Source organism: Myxine glutinosa, chromosome 3, assembly GCF_964187855.1.
Source record: "Myxine glutinosa chromosome 3, kmMyxGlut1.1, whole genome shotgun sequence".
Lineage (NCBI taxonomy): Eukaryota > Metazoa > Chordata > Myxini > Myxiniformes > Myxinidae > Myxine > Myxine glutinosa.
In genome coordinates this window covers 26,066,401-26,082,720 of record NC_136263.1, presented here as the reverse complement: position 1 = coordinate 26,082,720, position 16,320 = coordinate 26,066,401, and the positions used below count along the sequence as shown (strand labels likewise).

Genomic DNA, 16,320 nt, shown 5'->3' with positions numbered 1-16,320 from the left:
TTCCACAGATGCTCAACTGTGATTTATGGGCTCTTGGTTTGGGAAAAGAGCCCTGGGATTGATTGGCATATAAGTTGGCAGATAAATTGGGGAACTAGAACAAGCTGAGCATACGGGACATGCTCGGATGTCAAGTGTTTAGGAAAAGCACCTTTCTTTGGTGAAAATAGTGAATTGTGGATAAATTGGCACGGATAGTTTTAGGGTTAGATGCAAAATTGAGGGGGAATTTTGTGAAGCCGTGGTGGACACTGGGGACAGTGACACCATTATTAATCCAATTGTGCTGGACTAAGGTGTTGGAGGCTGGGACAAAATTGATAGGTTAGCAGGACACAGCCTTCAACTGGCTACGGGGGTGACGGCTTCCAAGTGGAAGCAGGGTGATATTCGACAACCATGATATTTTCTACCCCCATTAATATTCCTCTCCGGAATCCCCTAATGATCGTCGGTGTGGTGTAAAGTTCAGTTTAAAAAGTTGACTTAATATAACCTTCTATCTCCCCTAACCTGGATCAACTCATAACGATCCATCCCAAGTCTTTTCCTCATCTGTGGCGATTTCAACTGCTCCAATACCAGCTGCCTGCATCTTAGCTCTACAACAACCAACCATGGCATTGCAGCTAAGGCCTACTATGACTTGTGAGCCTGACAAGATATGTAATCATTCCATCCTGGATCTCTGCAACTGGTTTGCCCTGCCAAGTGTTCATGGAAATGACGAATTCAACCTCTCCTATTCCTCATCTGCCCTTGGCTCCTCAGAGCACTTTCTCATCAAAGCTCTGTCTCTGGTGGTTGTTAGACAGCAAGCTGAATGCTTCTGAATCAACCTTTCACACAGGCCATATGGCAGCGACTGCAAAGTGCCCTCTCTCCAAAGGATTGGGCTGCAATCTCTACTGTATCTGATATTTATTTTGCCCATGGGAATAGATTCACAAAGGCCTACTCTTTCTCTCATTCACCAATTTATCCCATCTGTCTGCAGTGATCCTATCCATTCTCTCTGCCATGGTACACTGAATCCTGCAGTGAGGTAGTTGCAGTCAAATCAGCTTGCTTTGTCACCATGAAAAGGTAACCTAACTGATGTCCATTTGAAGTCACTGTTTACAGCACAGACCAAGTGTATGTCTATTATGAGGATCATCTTGGGATCATGAGGATCTACAATATAAAGATCATCTTGCTCATCTTAAAGCTGAACTCTGAAACCAGTCTTCTTCCTCAATGTCATGGCGGCACCATACCAAGTCTGACTCTGGTCTGTGCCCCCATCCATCATCTCACACACCTCAAAAAGCCTCACCTCCCTCTGTTTGAGACGAGGCAGAATGCCTCAACTGTTTGCCTCCACATCTCATATACCCAACTGATCGTGCTCAATCCCAGTTTTACCCCTACTCCCCACTGATTTCTTTCTCTACCATCTACCCAAGGGACAAGGTACAGAAAGTTCTGTCCAGCCTAGACTCTTCATCGGTAGTGGGCCCAGATGGCATCGGCCCATGTTCTCCGATCTTACTCTATCTGCTCTCTTCAGCCATTCCTTTACGTTTCTCTTCGGCGATCACCCGTAGATGAGTATGATCGTTTTCCAGTTCACGAGTTGTGGGTCCGCAGGTGGCTAAAGAGGCCGATCTTCGAGCCGCAAATCCTTTTGCAGTCAGACCGTAAATGGCTTTAGCGGTCTCGCTGAAAATATAATGTCCACTGTACCTCGGGATGGTCTAAACCCACACTGGGACTCTGAAGTATCTCCTCTGAGATGGGGAGGAGACGATTGGTGAGGATCATAGCAACGATTTTACCCGCGGTAGCCAGTAGAGAGATGCCACGATAATTACCACAGTCCACCATGTCACCTTTTTTGAAAATAGTGATGATCAGGGCATCTCTGAAGTCAGCAGGTACAGTAACTCCTCTTTTTGCCAAATTTTGGTTATTAGCAGGTGCAACTGTTGAGTGAGTAGAGGCCCACCTTGTTTGAAGACCTCAGCAGGGATTCCATCAGGTCCGGCTGCTTTGTTGTTCTTCATCTGCTTGATAGCTTTGAGCAGTTCATCCAGAGTGGGGTCAGCTGCCGTCTCGTCCCTGGGTGGTTGTTGAGGGAGCTGGTCAAGCACACTATCAGCTACATTCGAGTTGTGGTTTAGCAGGTCATGGCATGGAAGTGCTCTTTCCAGCGATAAGTTATCGATTTGTTGCCTTTAGAAATCTTTCTCCATCCTTTCAGCGCAGCGGATTCAATTCGTGTTTTGTCGGACCGTAAATGGCTTTAGTTGCGCAGAAGAAGGCTCTAGTGTTTTGAGTGTCTGCCAGGTGTTGGATTTCATGTGCTTTCATGATCCACCATTCATTCTTGAGAGCTCTGGTCCTTCGTTGGACTTCCGCTTTTGCCTTGGCGTGTTCCTCTTTTTTCTTTGAGCAGTTGATGTCATTCTGCCATGCTCGAAAAGCCTTCCTCTTTACATTGATAAGATGTTCGATCTCAGCATCATTCTCATCGAACCAGTCCTGACGTTTTCTTTTCTGGTAGCCGATTGTTTCTTTACAAGCATCCAGAATGGCATTTTAAAACTTCATCCAATGTTCGTCGACGCCTTCGGGATGTTCAGTTTAAAGTGCTTTCAGAAAGTATTCACACCCCTTGACTTTTTTCACATTTTGTTGCGTTACAGTCTGAATTTAAAATGGGTCAAATTGAGATTTTTTTTGTCACTGATCAACTGATAAGACCCCATAACGTCAAAGTGGAATTTTTAAATAGAAATTTTTAGAAAATGATTAAAAATTAATAGCTGAATGTCTTGATTCAATAAGTATTCAAACCCTTTCGTATGACTCTCCATCTCAGGTCTCAGGTGCATCCAATTTCTTTTGTTCATCCTTGAGATGTCTCCACAACTTGATTGGAGTCCACCTGTGGTCAATTCAATTGATTGGACATGATTTAGAAAGAAACACACCTTTTACACACCATTTAGAAACACACCATTTAGAAAGAAACACACCTATAAGGTCCCATAGTTGACAGTGCATGTCAGAGCAGAAACTCTACCATGAAGTCCAAGGAACTGTTCGTAGAACTCCGAGATAGAATTGTGAGGAGGCATAGATCTGGGGAAGGGTATAAAACAATTTCGAGAGTATTGAAAGTTCCCAAGAGCACAGTGAGCTCCATCATTAGGAAATGGAAAGCATATGAACTACCCAGACTCTTCCTCGAGCTGGCCGTGCAAACCAATTGGGCAAGAAGGACCTTGGTCAGGGAGGTGACCAAGAACCCAATGACCACTCTGACAGAACTACAGAGTTTCTTGCCTGAGATGGGAGAACCTGCTGGAAGACAACAGTCCCTGCAGCACTTTACAAATCTCAGCTTTATGGGAGAGAAGCCAGACGTAAGCCACTCCTAAGGCACATGACAGCACGTCTGAAGTTTGCAAAAAGGCACGTGAGAGACTGGTTGTGAGGCAAAATATTTTGTGGTATGATGAGTAGAAAATGGAACACTTTGGCCTGAATGCAAAGCACTATGTTTGGTGGAAACCAAGCATAGCTCATCACCTATCTAACGCAATCCCTCCCATGAAGCATGGTGGCGGCAGCATCATGCTATGGGAATGCTTTCCAGCAGCAGAGACTGGGACACTTGTAAGGATAGAGGGAACAATGAATGAAGCCAAATATGGGCAAATCCTTGAAGAGAACCTATTTCAGAATGCAAACGACCTTAGACTGTGGCGAAGATTTACGTTCCAGCAAGACAATGCCCCCAAGCATCGAGCCAAAGCAACACTGGAATGGCTTCAGAACAAGAACGTGAAAGTCCTTGAGTGGCCAAGACAAAGCCCAGACTTGAATCCCATTGAGAATCTCTGGAAAGACTTGAAAATTGCTGTTCACCATCACTCCCCATCCAACTTGACAGAGCTTGAGCAAATCTGCAAGGAAGAATGGGAGAAACTCTCCAAATCCAGATGTGCAAAGCTGATACAGACATACCAAAAAAGACTCAGAGCTGTAATTGTTGCCAAGGGCTCTTCTACGAAGTATTGACTCAGGGGGCTGAATACTTATGTAAATTAGATATTTCTGTATTTCATTTTCAATGAGTTTGTAAAAATCTCTAAAAACATACTTTCTGTTTGGGTTATTTTATGTAGATTGGTGGAAAAAAAATAATCTCAATTTCATCCATTTTAAATTCAGGCTGTAACACAACAAAATATGAAATAAGTCAAGGGGTGTGAATACTTTGTGAAGGCACTGCATCCAGAAGTCAGAAAACACTCCCAGTTATAAGAAGGGTGCAAAAAGATTCCTCTGAAATGCATGCTTGTGCCACTAACCCTAAGAGATGCTTCCAGTTAAATATGCAAAGTAATGCAATCCATCATAGAGGCCGCAGTAAACGTCTATCCCCTTTTCAAACAGCCTGTTGTCTGGCCATTGTTTGGCTTTCCATCTGGTCACTCGACGATGGACATGCTGCTTTTCTCCGAGCAGTAAATTGTCAGAGGCACAATGCCAAACAAGAGGTTTGAACCTCCGATTCGGGCTTGCTACACTTGTTGGTCGGATCTAAAGCGGATCCTTCCACCTGAATCAAAGTTAAGTTTTCTGAACCGGATATGGCGTGTTTCCTGTTATACTTTCGTCCCTGTGTGCTGTTTGTATTTTCAGACATTTTCCATGATACCTTGTCGATAGCTGTTTAATTCATTTTTTTTCATGCAGCCTTGGGCCTTCTCGGATAGCCGGTCCTAATCTTCTCGGCTTGTCCTCCTATTTCTCTTTTCATTTTCCCAAAATTTTGACTTTCTACCTTCAACGTATTAAAGCTGTCTTCAAAAGTTGTTCTTCTCATTGTTGTCTATTTTTTATCTTTTTCTTTCTAGCAGCGGGGGAGTTGTAGTCAAGAGCTGTTATGTATGTTAGGCTTGACCTCTTGGAATGATGGGACCTTCCCTCCCCACACCACCACCGCACTCTCACCCCATTCCTCCCCCCAACATCCCAAAAATGCATCAGGTCTGGGGTTCTGATGTGATGCCTTGCCCCAAAAATCACGTCCAATGACACTACAAAACAACCAGTTTTCCGGCACCACGGAAGAGATCTGAACGAATGAACAACCGGAAGGCAACTGCTATCACTCACAATCCCTTCTGTCCTGTCAAGAGATGATGAACCACCCAGCAAGACCACCCGTTCAAGTTCCGGTTGTCCTTCATACACCAAGAGAAGTTAGTGTTCTTAGTTCTTAGATGCTGCCTTTCTGCAGCAAGAAGAGGAAGAGGAATTCACAGAACAATGAAGGCTTCCGTCAATGTATGAACAAAGATGGAAGCAAGTCAATCTTTCTTGCTGCAAGGAATAGCGTTATGCTAGCTTCCTTGCACTTAGGGAAAATCTAATTGTTGAGGAGGCCAAGTACCACAACACTAGTCGGCGTGACTATGCAAGGCAGGAAGTGAAGGAGGAAGAGCAAAAGTCCAATCGGAAAAAGCATGATGAAGCTTTCCAAAACAGTTGATGTTCCTTGAGAATGAAGTCATCAAAAACCAAGCTCCCATGATGGTGACAGTAACATAAAACTTGTAGAAAGAAGAGTTTCTTCCTGTCGGAGGAATACAGGATGACATCAATAAGTACATTGTACAAAATCTCACGTGGAAAGTGAAGGAATGATTTAAGGACATCCTCATTGACAAACCAGCGAACAAATACAGAAACTTTGTCTTCCGCTCTTCAATGTCCTCTACCAATGTGATTTATATGCTCAACGGATCCAATGACGAGGCTGAAGAAATCAGATGGGCCGCCATGGCATTGCACACAGAAACTGTTACAATGCCCCCAATCAAAGACCCCGTCACCCGCTTCAGTTCACACCCTGAAGGAGATCGGCCCAAATATCCACCACCTGGATCTCCTGGTATCCCAAACCAGGTGGCTTGCAACCGGGAAGCAGGGTTGCGTCACTCCAGGGATGTGGTCGAGAGAAAAACACTGGCCATTGCATCGGATGTTGTGTTTGACTGTATCGGAGGAGCGGTTCATCTTTGGAAGCATCAAGCACTTGGGCTAGGGCTGGGTCAGATAATGGAGTGAAGAGTCAATGAATGTAAAAATTGCCGAGTTCATTATTTTGAGTTAAAACAAAAAAGGTTATACAGAAAAAAGATTGCTATAAGGTGTGGGTGACCTCTGGGGGTGGTCAATGTTGTCGTCGAATCCCGGACAGTTCTCTTAAACAGGCAGCAGGGAGCCAGCCGATAGATCTCCAAAAAGTGACCCAGAGATCCCCCACATCCAAGATGGTGTACCCCGGCCTTCGGGAAGCCAAAGCCACGAGAGAAAGGGAAAGAGAGAGAGAGAGGGAGTGGGCCGGTGCATGGTGACCGAGTGGTGCTCTGACCGTGGCTGTGCTGTCCCAATGAATCCGGGCAGCAAAGAAGAGTCGGGATGATGTGGCTCCCGGCATGCATTGGCGGCTACAACCATCGAGAAGAGGCATCCCCGATAGTTGCCCTTTGGGGGCTGCTCATGGTGGGATAGGGGTGGGGTATGGCCAAACCCAAGCCTAAAATTCATGGCATTAGACATTCCATTCCCAAAAAACCACAAGGGAACATTTATTACTGTCTTTATCCTTGGCATAATCCCATTGAATAAAAGCCACTTTTTGCCCACTTCGAGGAATGATTCTGGGAGAAAGACTGAACCCCAGATGTGGCAGCATTGCATTTTTGGGACGTCTGGGGTGTGGAGGCGGTGGGGAGTGGGAGGAGGATAGTCCCATCGGTCCAAGAGGTCAAACGTTTTCGCATTATTAACATAAATACCGGCTCTGGCCCTCTGGTTGCGTCACTGGATTGCTGTGACATGGCCCTCCCATATCAAATCAAATGCCATTCCATCCCAACACCTGTTCTTGACAGGTATATCCATTAGTTAATTATAATCTACTAGCAACGGTACCCTTCAATTGGGAGGCCCAAATGAAAAGGCAAAATATCAGAAATTGAAGGCTTTTTTTTATTTTAAACGATTTATATAAACATCCGTTAAATCATATCACACACAAATCATCAAAATCGAAACTGTATTTGTAGAATTTCAATAAAAGCCACATCACTGTTCATATCGGTAAATATCATTCCATTGTGTTTGGAAAAACTGGAAAATTGGAAAATTGGAAAAATTGGAAAAACAATACAGCTTATTTTACTCCAGGGGGTCCCAGGATTACCCACCCAAAATTTCGTTGCGATCGGTTTAGCCGTTTTTGCGGTACCTGGGGACAGACAGGCAGACAGACAGACAGACATTTGGTGAAATATAGTAAGATATACAATGGAGCAAGTCTTTGTGATTATGTATGCATGCATGTATGTATGTATGTATGTATGTATATATGTACGTATGTATGTATGTCCGCTCTTCACCCACTGGTTGGACAACTGTCCTGACTCCACCCACAATTGCAACCTGAATTACTTAATCTGAGGTACCCAGATGACCCAAAAGTCTCCCCCTTACCCCCCAAGGACCCAAAAGACCCCAAGGACCCAAAAGACTCCTAGGACCCAAAAGACCCAGAGGAAACAAAAGATCCCAAGGACCCAAAAGACCCCGGGGACCCTTAAAGACCCCGAAGACCAAAAAGACCCAGATGAACAAAAAGACCCTGAAGACCAAAATGATTCCAAAGACCCAAAATACCCCAAAGATTCTTAAAGACACAGAAGACCCAAGAGAATGAAAATACCCTGAAGACCCAAAAGACCCAGAGGACCTGAAAGACCCTGAAGATCCAAAATACTCCAAAGACCCTTAAAGACCCAAAATACCCCAAAGATCCTTGAAGACCCAAAAGATCAAAAGACCCAATGGACCCCAAAGACCCAAAATACCATGAAGACCCAAAATACCCCGAAGTCAAAAGAGACCCCAAAGACAGAAAAGTCCCAAAGACAGAAAAGACCCCAAATACACAAAAACCCCAAAGTTCCTGAAAGACCCAAAACACCAGGAGAATGAAAAGACCCCAAAAACCATGAAGACCAAAAAGACCCTTAAAGGGGAACCCAAATTAATTTTTTTTTCTTCTGAAAACCATTGACAATCATTAATCACGGTCTAATTTGAAGGGGATTTTTTTTACATTTGCCAATCATAAAGTGCTGAAAAAGCCCTGGTCTTTCGATTTTCGAGTTTGCCAGTCACAGTTTGCCAATCACATCGCTCCTGGAGTCTGTGTCCTTTTCTCCTGACAAGGTGGAGAAGTTTCTGTCATCCCTTGACTCTGATTTTGCAACTGGACCTGACGGCATCAGCCCACGGGTCCTAAAATCCTGCTCTGCCGCTCTTTCACTCCCTCTCTCTGTCCTCTTCACCCTCTCTTTTGCACAAGGTTATCTGCCATCAGCTTGGAAATCAGCCAACATCACCGCTTTACACAAAAAGGTGCAAAACCAGATCCTTGCAACTACAGACCAATCAGCCTTCTCCCAATTTATCAGCAAAGTCATGGAATCCATCATTGCTTCGGATACCAAATCTTTCCTCTTCTCCAATGGCTTGATCTCTGACCATTAATTTGGTTTCAGACCAGGTCACTCGACTCTGGACATGCTGCTTCTGCTGTCTCAACAATGGATGGAGGTCCTCAATGCCAAACAGGAAATTAGAGCTGTCTCCCTTAACATATCACGTGCCTTCGATACCGTCTGGCACCCCGCTCTGCTCACCAAACTCTCCTCCGATGGTATACATGGAAATCTCCACGCATGGCTTGCGGACTTCCTCTCTAGTCGTAGTCAACGTGTGGCCCTGAATGGGTTTCTCTCATCTCCCTTCCTGTTCAGGCTGGAGTTCCCCAAGGCAGTGTTCTGGGCCCTGTGCTTTTTCGGGTCTTCATCAATGATCTCTCTGACTCTTTTGAAAATCTTCTCCACCTCTTTGCTGATGACTCCACTCTCTGCCACTCCATCCCTCATCCCTCAGATTGGCAGTCTGCAGCCTCCGCACTCTCTGCAGACCTGGACAAAATCACAGACTTGTCAAACAAGTGGAACATGTCTTTCAATCCTGACAAATCTCACACTCTTACTATGTCTCTCTGAAAAGACTGACTGGACAACCCTCCCATCTACTTTCTGAACAATCCTCTCCAAGAAGTTCTGTCACTCAAGCTTTTGGGTCTCACTATCTGCCATGATCTTTCCTGGGAAAACCACATTTCCAATCTGGCCTCCAAAGCCAGTCGCCGACTGGGCATCCTCCGTCGTGTGAAGTCCTTCCTTGGCACACATGAGCTCCTCACCACATACAAGGCTTTCATCCGCAGCTCAATGGAATACTGTTCTCCTCTCTGGGCTGGTGCTCCTGCTTCACACCTAGCTCGGCTTCACGCTGTTGAAACCAAAGCATTCAGAATCATTGGAATCTCCCACGATGAAGCTAACTCCGAGGGCCTTTCACTTACTCACCACAGGCAGGTTGGTGGTCTTTCTGTCTTCTACAGACTCCTCTCCGGCCTTGCTCCCCCAGCTCTCTCTGGGTTCTGTCCCCCAAATATTCCTACAGGTCGCACAAGATCTGCCTGCGACCCTCTTATGGTTAAACTGCCAAAATCAAGATTCTCTGCTCACTTTCACTCCTTCATTCCTCTTTTCTCCCGCCTCTGGAACAAACTCCCTCACTCTCTTCAATCTCACTCCTCCCTCCAGGTCTTTAAAACAGCTGCTCACCACCATCTCTTATCTTCCCCCAACCAAAACCTTGATCTTTTCTATCCCCACTAATTTCACCCCAGATCCACTTTTTTGAAATACCAACTTCTTTCGTGGAAGTCTTTGTGTTTTGTACTTCTCCCACCCTCCCCCTTCCCACGCCTCCTCCCCCCAAGCCCTCTCCCTCCCACATATCTCCCGATGTCCCTGCTCTCAAATGTTGTGTTTGTGCTTCCCCTTCTCTCCCCATCTTGTCTACCGCTACCCTTATTATATTGTTGCGGATATGGGATTTGGCCTCCATCCATATCCGCTTGTAAATATTCCCCTATTTCCCCAATACTCCCCAACTATCCCCAATCCCCCATTCCCTAGTCCCATTGTCTGTAAACAACACTGTAGCCCCGACCTTCCCCTTTTCCCCCCATTAAATGTCGTGCCCAGGTTCACCGCATCTCACGTAGACAACTATAGGACATCTTGCTAGTTATTCTTAGTCTATGTCAGTTAAGGACTCGTTTCCATTAATTCTGACTCTTCGTTGCACCAGAATGTGATTGTATGGTACCAGTAGTAAGTTTAGGACCTCCCAATACCTCCCCGCATCTCTTCCCCATGAAACAACAACACCAACAACAACAACAGCGGCGCGGGGAGTGCGCGTCCTCACTCCGGCTTGGTTAGCCGCCATTGACCATGTGCTCCGACGGGGTTACCACTCAGGGGCTGACTGTCAGCTCCTCGTCAAGGGCGGAGCCCGGTAACCCCCCGCACCCAATAAGAAGCGGCGGACCGATTCCATCTGGGGCGGAGCTAACGAGCCGAGGGCGTGTCACTCCCCGCTGGATATGGGCAGGAAGACGGAGGTGACGTCAGATGCGCCTCAGCTACGAAGGAGAACGGACGCCACCTCCAGCGCGACGATACCTACCCGCATCTTTGGACCGGACCGAGTCGATTCTGCCCCTGAGCCAAGGTGCACCTTGAGCCATCGACTACCTGCCCCTCCTTGCCATCAATCCCTGTGTGAGTCAGTCTTGTCCCGTTTGTCTGTGGTCTGTCAGGAATAAGATAAGACCGTGTATAAGTGCCCACCTTTCTGTGCTGTACCTCTTGTTCCGTGTAATCTAAACGTTCTGCATATCCCATATTATATCCTCCTCCGGAGGTCTTGAGAACTGTACCCCTGGTGTCGTGTCATTTAACCCAGCCGTTGTGTCCTTTCCTTCATTGATCTAGCGTAGCGCGATTCGGCCAACGTTCGAGTATAATCGGGTAACTTGTGCGAACACGGCGGCCATTCTGCTCGGCCCAGCATAACATCTTAATAAGTCGTGTCCGTAACAATATGTTTTTTGTGTCTGTTTGATTTTTTGTGTGATAAATGTTAGCTCTTTCACGAGCCTCGATCCTTTATACAAAAAAAATAATAATAAAAAATAATAATTGTGAACTCACCGTGATCCTGCCAGCAGAGAAACATTGCGACCTCGGATTCCGATACTGATTGGGGATGATGAGGGGGGTGGGGGTGGTTGGAATTGTCATAAGTATTGTTAGCTAGGGTGATGGTTGATGGGGAATTGTGAAGAGACACGGTGGAAAGGGTGGGGGGTGGTGGTCGTGGGTATTGTTGGCGGGGGTGATGGTTGATGGGGGATTGTGAGATGGAGTGGAGTGAGGGGTGTAGGGTGGTCACGGGTATTGTTAGCGAGGGTGATGGTTGATGGGGAATGTGAGAGGACGGTGGAAAGGGTGGGGGGTGGTGGTCATGGTTATTGTTAGCTAGGGTGACGGTTGATGGGGGATTATGAGGGAATGGGAGAGGGGGGGATTGGGTGGTCGTGGATATTGTTAGCTCGGTGATGGTTGATGGGGAATTGTGAGGGAATGGGGGAGGGGGTGGGGGGTGGGGTGGTCGTGGGTATTGTTAGCTAGGGTGACGGTTGATGGGGTTTTTTGAGGGGGTGGGGAAGGGGGGTGGTCATGGGTATTGTTAGCTAGGGTGACGGTTGATGGGGCTTTGTGAGAGGATGGGGGAGGGGGGTCGTCATGAGTATTGTTAGCTAGGGTGATGGTTGATGGGGGTGGTCATGGTTATTGTTAGCTCGGTGACGGTTGATGGGGCATTGTGAGGGGATGGGGGAGGGGGGGGGGGGTTGGGGTGGTCATGGGTATTGTTAGCTCGGCGATGGTTGATGGGGAATTATGTGAGGGGATAGGGGAGGGGGGTTGGGGTGATCATGGGTATTGTTAGCTCGGTGACGGTTGATGGGGGATTGCGAGGGGATGTGGGAGGAGGGGGGGGGGTTGGGGTGGTCATGGGTATTGTTAGCTCGGCCGATGGTTGATGGGGAATTATGAGGGGATAGGGGAGGGGGTTGGGGTGGTTATGGGTATTGTTAGCTAGGGTGATGGTTGATGGGGCATTGTGAAGGGATGGGGGATGGGGGTGGTCATGGGTATTGTTAGCTCGGTGACGGTTGATGGGGGATTGTGAGGGGATGGGGGAGGAGGGGGGGGGGTTGGGGTGGTCATGGGTATTGTTAGCTCGGCGATGGTTGATGGGGAATTATGAGGGGATAGGGGAGGGGGTTGGGGTGATCGTGGGTATTGTTAGCTAGGGTGATGGTTGATGGGGCATTCTGAGGGGTTGGGGGAGTGGGATGCATCCTTGGGTATTGTTAACTTGGTGATGGTTGGTGGGGAATTGTGAGGGGATTGTAAAAAGGAGGAGGGGGGGGGGGGGCTCTGGGTTTGGGTTAGTCTTGAGGTAATTCTCATGCCACTGCCAGATTGTTTGATTATTATCAGTAGGAAAACGACCCTGTAGTTTAGCAGTACTTTGTCTCTGAATTTGTCCCGATTGTGCATGCACAGAGTGAGATTTAAAAAAAAAAACTCTTTCTGTGTGGTAATCCAACAAAATTGCAAATCATTCCAAGCAGGAAACTTGCTGTTTTTGAGGACATCATAACGGACACAAACAACAGGCACAAATAACTCATATATAACATGCTAAATAAGGTGGTGTAAAAGACGCTGCATGATGGCGGTAAACTTCTAAAAAAAAAAAAATTACTATAACTTTTTAAATCATCATTTTCTTTCAATTTAATTAAATACTTAAACACTAGAATACAAAACTGCATTTTTGACATTTTCTAAACCCTTCCGTTTCGCAGTACTTGTTGAAAATATTACGGCATTTTACGTTATCACAACCAATCAAATTTGCCGCTCGCAGACCACGTCCATGCCCTTGTTTCTCAAGTCTGCGCGGGGTAAGGTGTTCTATGAACCCTCAAGTTCTTTATCATTCCATGCTTAGCGTGCGGTGATTCGTGAAGAGGAATAAACTTTTGAAGACTTACGAAGAGCACGGGAGTTAGTGAAACCACGTGACAAGCGGAGCAAACGGTCACTTAGATGACGGGCAATTGATAAGAGAAGTTCATGAAGCGCCCGAGTAGATGGAGGAGACGAGGGCGGGTGGGAAAAGGATAAAAATGGAAAGCAGAACGCTTTCCAGACCCGGCTAGCCAGAGAGAGGAATGTGTGTGAGCGAGCGAGTCGAAGAGTCCCCCAGGGGGTCGAGAGGGGGTAGGGAGGGGGGATCCTGACCTGGTGAGTACATGGGGTCCGAAGCAGAGCGCGAATGTCCCGATGAACGTGCAGACACGTCGCGGTGCTCGCTGCTTACGTTGTCTCTGCTCCTCCAGACATCGCTCCTTGACACTGCTCACGTACACCATGGAACTGCGCTCAGCCGCGGGACCATCGGAATCATGGAAATCGGACTTCCAATTGGAATACAAATGTTAACGCAACTTGCCGAGTACACAGAACATTTTTCCTGCCATTATCGACATAATCCCCTGCCCTTAGCAAAGCCAGTTATTCCCGACTATGTGAGATCAGAGTGCTTTTCCTTTCCCACGAGAGGCTTGGGGGGGTACGGGGGGGACGAGGCGCCGAGCCCCCTCCACCGGGGTCTCCTGGATTTCTACATTCATTATCCAGTAGGAAAAGCTCCGAGGTTCGGTCATTAATCATGGTTACGACCTGATAACACCGACAAATACCGCACTCTACTAGTCAAAGGGAATTTAGCAATGATTACACGTGGATCCGTGATTGGATCGTTTCCACCAAAACAGGGGAGCGTTCACATCCAGGAATGTTTCCACGTGGAAACGGGCAGCCGGAAAGGAGTACCTGGGATGGATGTCCACGAGCAGGATGAGGGTGTGCATGGTGATGATGTCTATCCTCTTGCAGTGAAACCGCGCCACCTTGAGCACCTTCAGGTAGGTCAAGCACAGGACGACGAGAGCGAGGAAAAAAGTGAGTCCGTGAAATACAAGCGTAAAAGCCACGAAGGACGACGAGTTGGCGGTGGTCGCGCGTTCTTCCCCCGGGGGCGCGGCGTGCGGGGACAGGGTGCACGAGGCGTACACGGGCTCGTACCCGAGCCAGGACAGGGCGAGCGAGGCGGAGGGGAACGCGAGCGAGTGGAGCCAGGCGTACGAGATCATGACCGCCGCGTCCCGGCGCCGCATCTTCGAGTCGTAGCTCAGCGGGAAGAGGACGGCGACCCACCGGTCCAGACCGAGACCCACGGTGCTGAGCATGGCGTTCGTGGTGAGGAACGAGTCCAGAAACGCCGCCGCTCGGCACAGCCCTTCCCCGTAAGGTCTGGAGCCGTCGTTCCGAAGCGCGCCCACGACGGTGAGCGGCATGTTCAGGAGCGTGAGCAGCAGGTTGCAACAGGTGAGATTGAGCACGAACACCCCGGACACCTGTTTGCGCAGGTCGGCGCTCGCGCCGTAACACAGCAGCACGAGCAGGTTCGCCACGAGAGACACGCTCAGCAGCAGGACCACGGACAGCGCCGCGAGCATCTGCCAAACGTCCATGGTCGGCCCGATCGACGTCCGAGGTCCGAGGTCACATCGTGCCCGGGTCACGGCCCGGGGCTTCTGAGCGCGCAAAGTGCCGCTCGTTTGTTGAGGGGCCGCCCACGCGTCCTTGCGAGAAGGGCTTACTGCCCCCACTCCCGTCCTGGCACCAAATCGGGTCTTATTGGGAAAAAGGAATAAAAGGTCCGCACGCAGAATGAAGCGCGATAAGGACTCGTCCGCTCGACATGCCGACGAGACTGGCTGTATTTTCTATGTGACGGCCACGGCCACAAGGGAAAGGGTCACAGAGAGGACATTTTCACTCAAACGTGCGGGCAACGTCATTCCGTTGTTGAAATATACTCAAAAGGTAGCTAAGGCGCAGCAGGAGGGATCGTGGTGCCTTGGTGAAAGGTCCACACGCGGACCCGCCCAGAGGGCCGGAGCGAACGGTGGGACGTGAAGGGCAGAGCAGGAAAAACTCGCGGAGGGTCCCGAGGGAGTCGTGGTGGCGTGGGAAACCCGCCATCCCAAACCATGCCCGACTCGTGTAGAGGGGAGGAGAAGGGGCTGGAGAGGGAAAACTCAAAAAGTAAGAAAACTCATGCACCAGGTCAACACGATGCAATGTGAACATGACAAAAATCTGAACATGACAAGCAAACATGCGATCATGACAAACATGTGAACATAAAAAGCATGTGAACATGACAAATGAACATGTGAACGTGACAAAAATGTGAACATTACAAACAAACATGCGATCATTACATAAATGTGAACATAAACAAGCATGTGAACATGACAAACAAACATTTAATGAGCACAAGCAAATGTGTGAACATGACAAACGAACATGTGAACATGACGAAAATATGAACATGAGAAACAAACATGTGAACATGACAAACATGTGAAAAGGACAAGCAAACATTTGAACATGACAAGCAGACATGTGAACAAGACAAACATGTGACCATAAAGATGTAAACATGACAAAGATGTGAACATGGCAAACATGTGAACATGACAAACAAACATTTAATGATCACAAGCAAATGTGTGAACATGACAAACATGTGAACATAAAAAGCATGTGAACATGACAACCAAACATGCAATCATGACAAATATGTGAACATAAAAAGCATGTGAACATGACAAACTAACATGTGAACATGACAAACTAACATGTGAACATGACAAATATGTGAACATGACAAACAAACATTTAATGATCACAAGCAAATGTGTGAACATGACAAACGAACATGTGAACATGAGAAAAATATGAACATGACAAACAAACATGTGAAAATGACAAACAAAGATGTGAACATGACAAGGATTCAAAACAGCTGTTCACCACCATCTCATATCTTCCCCCAACCAAAACCTTGATCTTTTCTACCCCCGTTAATTCACCCCAGATCCAATTTTTTGAAATTCAGACTTCTTTCCTGGAAGTCCTAGCAGTGTCCATGTGTTTTATACTCCCCCCCCCCGCCTTCCCATGCCTTCTCCCCCCAAACCCTCTCCCTCCCACAGATCTCCCGATGTCCCTGTTCTCTGCTGTTGTACTTGTGTGCTTCCCTCTCTCTCCCCATCTTGTCTCCCGCTCCCTTTATTGTATGTTTTGTCTGTCCGTTTTTTTGTGATTG

The 16,320-nt window shown here is 47.5% G+C and overlaps 1 protein-coding gene across 1 annotated transcript in view; it reads right to left on the bottom strand.

Moving 5' to 3' along the window:
* LOC137424057 (G-protein coupled receptor 26) overlaps positions 1-14,674 on the bottom strand; it is a 67,234-nt gene extending 52,560 nt beyond the window's left edge. The window contains exons 1-2 of the mRNA XM_068111527.2: positions 13,974-14,674; positions 13,380-13,493 (exon numbers count right to left, since the gene is read on the bottom strand). Coding sequence (XP_067967628.1) covers positions 13,380-13,493; positions 13,974-14,674 — 815 coding nt within the window. The remainder of the gene's footprint in view (positions 1-13,379; positions 13,494-13,973) is intronic.
* Between the last annotated feature and the right edge of the window lie 1,646 nt (positions 14,675-16,320).